Source organism: Physcomitrium patens, chromosome 10, assembly GCF_059467195.1.
Source record: "Physcomitrium patens ecotype Gransden chromosome 10, ASM5946719v1, whole genome shotgun sequence".
NCBI classification, from domain to species: Eukaryota; Viridiplantae; Streptophyta; class Bryopsida; order Funariales; family Funariaceae; genus Physcomitrium; species Physcomitrium patens.
This window is the reverse complement of record NC_143419.1, coordinates 6,461,687-6,468,707: the sequence shown is the minus strand read 5'-3', so window position 1 is coordinate 6,468,707 and position 7,021 is coordinate 6,461,687. Positions and strand designations below refer to the sequence as shown.

Genomic DNA, 7,021 nt, shown 5'->3' with positions numbered 1-7,021 from the left:
TTGAGATCATTAAATGTAGTTGACACTCTCCATAATATTTACTGTAGACTACTATAAATACTATAGCTACAGTATTTAGAGTCTAGTGGAGAAGTACTATTTATCCTCTTCCCTTTTGTTTTCTTGTATACGAGACACAACCAGATCAATAGAATTTTATGTGTGAAGCTCTCTCTCCTTAGAAACCCTCTTGTAAGTATGACTTACTACTACTCTTGTGTGTATGTATTACTTACTATTACTCTTGTGTCTTTCTAAACATTCTCAACAGTTTAAATTGGCTAATATTTTACAACTTTGAGATTTGTAATTCAAAAAAATAAGAAAGACTTATATATATTCATATCTATACACACATTCATGGATGAGTTTAGAGAGATATAAGTAAAATATTTAGACAAGGCTTTTATCCCAAGTCTTTTTATGCCCAATTGAATCTGATTGATATTTAATTAGCGAAGTGCTAATAGATTACTTTTTAAACTTATTATATTATTTTGTATCATAAATTATGATTACTAAATGAATATATATATATATATATATATATACATACATATAGTATAATTAGATAATATTTATCATATTTTACTATTTTATTAGCTTACCTTCATAATTGAAATTAGCATATTTTATGGTTATTATTTGAGAATCTTAAGAAACACATCTAGTACTCAGTAAATCGAATTAATAAATTTTTAATTTTTAAAATTTGGTAGAAAGGTTTGAGTGATCTATTCAAGTTTCTTTTTTCTTTTTGTTTTGTTTTGATTTTCTTGCAAATAGCTTGGAATCAGATGTAACAATAAAATAGAAATTCATTTCATTAGATCGAATTTTACTTATATGCTATTATCATTTTCAAAGCTTGGATGCATGATGTATAATTCTTAAAATAAAATTCCGTTGCACACAAAAACTTAAGTAAATGATTCATAATCATTTTTCATGGTATACTAAAGTTTTCTTAAATCTGAGGTCATCAATTTTTTATTTATTTTTAACTCATCCTTATATTAAAAGACCCAATATCAAAAATTCAAAGTGAATTAATTTAAACTTACAACTCAAATAGAAATATCAACTTATTAAAAAGTATTACTCAGTCAAAATTCACACACAGCACTTTTGTCTATCTATTTTACCCTTTTTATAACTGATGCTTGAAAGAAAATTGTAAGTATAGTTTAAAAATCAAAATGTAAAGATATATTTAATTTTGAAGATGATAGTTTTTATTTATTTATTTTTCTTTACCCACATCTAATAAATAAAAAATTATAAAGATACATGAGAATACTACATAATGATAGTGAAATGAACGTAACAAAATGATTTTAAAAATTATTACAAGAATAAAAAATAGGGTTATTTATTATTTTTTTTTTATAGAATTGATATTATTTCAAAACAAAAACATATAGTGATACCTGCATTACTCGAAATACCCATCTGAAAAACATTAGATGTGAGAGACCCTATGGTTTAAAATTGTAATACAAAGAGATCCACGATTGCAAACATTGCATTTTTACCTGCACAAAGGAGAAGTTATCGGTTGTTATTTTGTGCCAAAAGGCACTGCTGACGCGGCAGTGCCACGCCAGCGTCACGAACCTCTCGTCTCCTCAAACCCCTTTCAGCTTGCTTCGGATGCCGAACCTACAGTCGCCTTCGATTCGGTTCGGTTCGGCCCAAATCTGGGGTGGATCACCACATGCCGCGATCACGATGGCGGAAACGGACTGCGGCTTTTTCATGCCTCGGAGAAACAAACGACATGTATAGCCGTGGAAATAGGAGACGATCCGGGACCCTTTGACCGTGGAGGAAAGGTAAGCATGGAGGAGGTGCAGTTGGTGTAAAAAACCTGGGCTGTGGAGGATAAAGGGAAGCATTTCCTTGATTCTAAAGCAGAGCATTGTGATCATGGTGCTATTTGTGTGCATCCCATTCTTCCTCCTCCGCAATGGTAGTCTGTATGATGTTGGAATGGAGCTTCTCTCTTCTTCATCTTTGCTTCATTCCAGTCGCTCCTCCAGCTTCGATTTCCCCAGGGGAGATCCTCTGATTTTTCCTTGTGTCCTGTTTTTTTACGTCGAGTAACGCCTCGTGAACAGTGTTGTCGGCTGCACTTCTCGTCGCCAGAGACATGTTACGGATGTGGTTCTCGTGATGTCCATGTAGAAGCTGGTTGAGATTTGTAGGTGCTGGCGAGTTTTCGGCAAATCCAGGCAGACATTTTGGAAAGAACTGGTTTGAGTCGTTGAGGCGAGTTTGAAATTTGTCTTTGTGAGAGTGTGTGAGAGGATAGGTGCTGTGACGTGGAGGGCTTGTACTATCTCGGTGTGGTGTAGATGCTCTAAACGTACTCAGGGATCTCGACTTTCGATTGAGAGAGATTTGCAGAGCGGTAGTGTATTTGTAGTTTTCGCCAAAAACTTGAAGCACGCCGTGCTGTTTAATCTAGACGAGTGTGTTGTTTTTCTTTTAAGTACATGTGAGGAATTTACGTTCTGCACAGGAATAGTGTCTCTCAGGATCTCATGGCTTCGTTTCTTGCCCTGGCCTGTACGTAGTTGCTTATCTGCCATACATGTGTTACATTCTCAGCTTGCGATCAGTAGCAATCTGTCCATGAGGGCTGCACTTTCTTTTTGTACAGCTTGTAGTTCAATTTCAGGCGTCCGGTCTTGAGCTGTACTGTCCCATATTTTTCATTGCGTGGTTTCCCTGCCTGATGCGTTGCCTCAGTAATGCGATGATGCCGGGTCGCTGATAACTCTTCGTGATTGGTTTAATCTCGGATTATTACATACTTATCCCCACTGAATGTTATGACTTCTCTTTGAGTACAGATATTATTCTGAGGCGCTGCTCTGAAACGTGCTAGTAGACCTGGAATTCTTAACACTTCAATTGGCAATCAATAAAGTATCCATACCCCATGAGAATAGATTTAGTCGTGGTGGTGGCTCAGTGATAAATGCTGTCAGTCTTTATTATGGCTATCTCTAGTACAGAAGGTAGCAGAGAAGCAACAGTGCACGCTCTCACGTACTGTCATGTTTGAAGTTGGTGATTTTTTAGCTGGAACCGAATGAGAGTAGTTTATCGAACTTCACTTCATGTTCTTGTTGAAGCACTGCTTTGAAGTGAGGCTGTGTTCTTCGTTCAAACAGTCAATGGTTTACCACATGGCTCTAATGGCTTGGGGTTAACCTGAAAGTGTTAACGGAAGATTAGGCTTAAACTAAGTACATGATACATGTACCAAGAATTCAATCGTCGGTTTTTTCCACCTTGCAGTCCACACTTGGTAGCTTCTGCAGAAGTGGTTCTTGCTTGAGGTGATAGCTTTAATCTTATACGCAGTAAGCGAGTAGTCTTCATGATGGTGTGCACGTCAGGTTCTCAACTACTCACGTCAATCACCTATTACAGCGAATGATGTTAGCACAATCATTAAGCCCTTACATATAATTATGCACACGCTAAGGCTTATATTAGCATAATCCGTTAATGCAGGCCGACGAAGACAAGTGCGAGGCAGTTTCTATTGTAGAGTTAGAGGAAAGATACCAGAGATACGATGCCATGATTGAGAACGTACGACATGCTTCATTGCATCCCTTACACAACATCGTAGGGCACGAAGGTTCATCCCATGATTACAAGCAGCCTGTGGTATCAAACTTTGACGGTACAAAACATAAAAATTCTTCCCCCCCCTTTCCGAGGAGTTTAATTATTCAGTACCACTTACCAGGAATTTGGAGGGTCGTGCATTTTAGGAATCTACATCTGTCCCGAAAGCGGACGTTGCGACCACCTCCAGTATTCGAACATCATTTTCACCCTTAGCGATTACTTCAGGTCTTACCTCCATGCTCTTATCTTGGTCGTGCTCGGTAATTGTTAATTCTATGAATGTATCCAGGCGTTATCTGATATCACTGAGAAAAATATGTTTGTATGTGTCAGTCATGTAGAGGTTCTTGTGATCCGTAAGTACTCGAGGTCTGAAGTTCTGTTTGTGTAATATCAGGTTCACAAGCTGATCAAGAAATTATTGAGGATGGAGCCAGGCCGTATTCTGCAAAGGTGTTGTCTTCTATCAACTATGCAAAAAGCCATCGACTTACAGAGTTGATTCCTAATGGTATGGGAGTAGAGAGGATTCCTGAAATGATAGGGGAGCTGACGAACTTAACTTCAATTGATATATCAGGTACCCAAATCATCAAGGTTTCATGCTGATTATGCTCTGAGACATCGAAATCTATTGTGATTGAATACTATTTCCAAATGTACTGCGACTTTACACTGAAGAGGGAGTCTATTGAATCGAGCCGTACATTGTAAATTATTAAGACTCTTTACATTCTGAATTAACACCTCTTTCATTCTTTCAAGTGCTTTGATGACCAACAATTCTGATTAGCCACAATGCATTACGATATGCTTCTCAGGGGTTCGTACTTTCAATGTTTGGGGTGCATGAAAGCAAGGCCAACATGTTTAGTTATCTCGTGAGCCCTGTTGCAATGCTTGACTGATGGGTACTGCACCAGAGCCTTATTTTGGGGAGGTGTGTCACGGTGATGAGCTCAATTTTGTATTAAATTTAAACGACTTTTACAGGTGTTCAATTACTCGGTTCAGTTTATCACCTCAAGAAGTCTAAGGGTTTAGTCGATTATTTCAATTTCGAGTTTTTCCATCATTCTGTTGAACCTCTACTCCGTACCATACTATCATGCAACTACCTCTTCCCCATCTCTTGGTTTCAGGAAGATACTACGATCATGTTAGTGCTCTCGGTATTTTCAACATCAATATTAAACTCGTTTGACGTTTCCGATTCGGTAATCATATTTAACAGTTATTTGCTTAGATCTTGTAAGCAAATACAGGTCGTTGCACGTGGATTTTAACTTTTACTAAAGTAGCTATCGTTGGTCAGTTCGGTGCAGGATGTCACTTGAAAGCCTTGCCCGATTCTATCGGTGAATTAAGCAATCTGGTTATCTTGAAAGTTTCCAACAATATTCTAAGGTCTTTGCCAGAAACCATTGGATGCTTGACAAATTTAAGACATCTGGACATACAATCAAATAATATTATGGAGTTGCCAGTGACCATTGGTCTCTGCACACAACTCGGGGAATTGCAAGCGGATGTGAATGAACTTAAAGTCCTGCCTGAAGCAACGGGAAATCTCGTCTCGCTTCAAAGATTATGCCTGTACATGGATCATATTCACCGTTTGCCAACGACCCTGACCTCGCTTACGAAATCGGTGGAGTTGGATGTGAAATTCAATAAGTTGGAGAAAATTTCTGACAGCATTTGTTTCCTTCCCAACGTAAAAAAAACTTGACGTGTCATCTAATTTTGTTGTTCTGAGAGAGCTTCCTGGAACCATCGGTCAAATGAAGAGTTTGCAGGAACTGAACTTTAGCAATAATCACATCTCAATCCTACCACTATCATTCGCTATGCTGACTGGCCTGGAGAAGCTTGAAATGAATGAGAATCCATGGGTAGTACCACCTCTGGATGTCGTGAAGAGAGGAAAGGAGGTAAACCTTCTTCTGCGCATGCCTTATTAGGTTCGATTTCTAGTCTTATTTCGCAGATCCCTCTTCCAGTTTGCTTTTACATTTGCCCTGTCATTTTCATGCTTACTGTGAATGTCTAATTGAGGAAGTGGAATTGCAGGCCGTGTTGAAGTGTATGATTGATTTGGTCGCTCAAGAGGCGAAGGTTGAAGAGGCTGCTGAGAAGTCAGGCATGAGTTCACGGATCTCGTCGGTTTTCAAGAAAAAAAAGTCCCCAGGCTCGGCATACAAGGTCAAACAGCGGAACGATCTCCTCATCAGAGCTTGATAATTCTTTGGTTCGTAATTGTATCTCATCTCAAGTGAGTTGAAGCTTTCTGCTTAATTTTTTTCCCATGAGACTTTTGTATTGGAGTAATTTACGGCAACGTAATCTGTTGTTTAGAAATGAGTAAGCTTGCTAACTGCCTCCTATACATTATTAGGTCAAGAAGATTGTCTGTGCTTTATTGACAAGATATTATTCATGCTTGTTTTTCTAATCCTGCATGTTCCAATTATGTAGAGAGTTTCCTTCATTCTTAGCGTTGCCTTGCTTAAAGGTATAAAAGACGCGGCTCAACCTTGCATAGATGTAAAGGCTATGCTGCTTGTTCTTGAAGTGCCAAACTAAATTCTTTTAGTGAGCACTGAGATAATATACTTCGAATCTTCCTAACACAAGAAATCACTCACCAAAGTTTTGCCACTTATCAAAAGGTTGACTGCTAAGTCAGCGAGATTCAACTGCTGCCTCTGACACTTCTGTCAGTCCAGTGTCTCGTTCCTTATCTGAAAACTCAGCCAATTTAAATCTATGGTTGTAAACTTCGACATCTGCTTCCGGAACTTCCCAATGCTGCTCCATGTGACTTTGACGCTTAGCAGTAGACGTCGCATTAGAATTTAGGGGCCCGCGTCCTGCGCTCGCAGTGAGCCTTTGTACTATCACATTTTGTCAAACTGGTGTCATTCTGTTAATAACTACCGAGACTGCCTAGAAACCTGTGTAGACAGATGTGACTGCAGGGTACGGGTGTGTGTCTATCCTCATTCTTCCGAAGTGGATCATCTGTAAATTCGTAATTTTTCCAAGGTGACGATGGAGCAGGATGTCAAATCATGTGGCACCTTTGGCATTTCTTCATGAAGTGCACTCCTTTGGTGGGTTTATTCTACTTCCTGCCCTTTACTTCTTTGTCTCGGTAGTTTGTTGTGGGTTGGATGTTGACCGTGACAGTTATGATTGGTACATGCACAATCATGCTTTCTGTTAAAATTTCTCTAAAACATGGAAGATATTATATTGGATTTGTGATTTCTTTTTACATGTGAAATTGGAGGGATTTGATTTTTTTAAACCATACTGACCATGTTAATATGAACTTCTATATCTTTGATGCCTAACAATTATAACA

At 38.5% G+C, this 7,021-nt stretch overlaps 1 protein-coding gene across 5 annotated transcripts; it reads left to right on the top strand.

Annotated features, from left to right (window-relative positions):
* The first annotated feature begins 1,874 nt into the window (after positions 1-1,874).
* Positions 1,875-6,698, top strand: LOC141045819 (plant intracellular Ras-group-related LRR protein 4-like). 5 transcript variants are annotated; one of them, XM_073536501.2, is made up of 5 exons: positions 1,875-3,876; positions 4,049-4,231; positions 4,473-4,591; positions 4,967-5,585; positions 5,725-6,698. In XM_073536501.2, the coding sequence occupies exons 4-5, from the start codon at positions 5,436-5,438 to the stop codon at positions 5,890-5,892; spliced, it is 318 nt and encodes a 105-aa protein (XP_073392602.1). In that variant the 5' UTR covers positions 1,875-3,876; positions 4,049-4,231; positions 4,473-4,591; positions 4,967-5,435; the 3' UTR covers positions 5,893-6,698. The 5 variants fall into 5 exon arrangements, 4 of the variants coding, with proteins under 4 accessions (XP_073392602.1, XP_090109731.1, XP_090109729.1 ...); XM_090253605.1 differs by lacking the exons at positions 4,473-4,591; positions 5,725-6,698 and adding an exon at positions 4,645-4,810 and having other exon boundaries at positions 4,967-5,579; XM_090253603.1 differs by lacking the exon at positions 5,725-6,698 and having other exon boundaries at positions 4,967-5,579.
* Positions 6,699-7,021: the final 323 nt, after the last annotated feature.

Excerpts from the sequence above, each read along its gene's own strand:
- LOC141045819 (XM_090253603.1), top strand. The coding sequence starts at position 4,559 with ATGGGTACTGCACCAGAGCCTTATTTTGGGGAG. Across the intron at positions 4,592-4,966 it reads CAGAGCCTTATTTTGGGGAG|TTCGGTGCAGGATGTCACTT; the intron begins GTGTGTCACGGT and ends ATCGTTGGTCAG.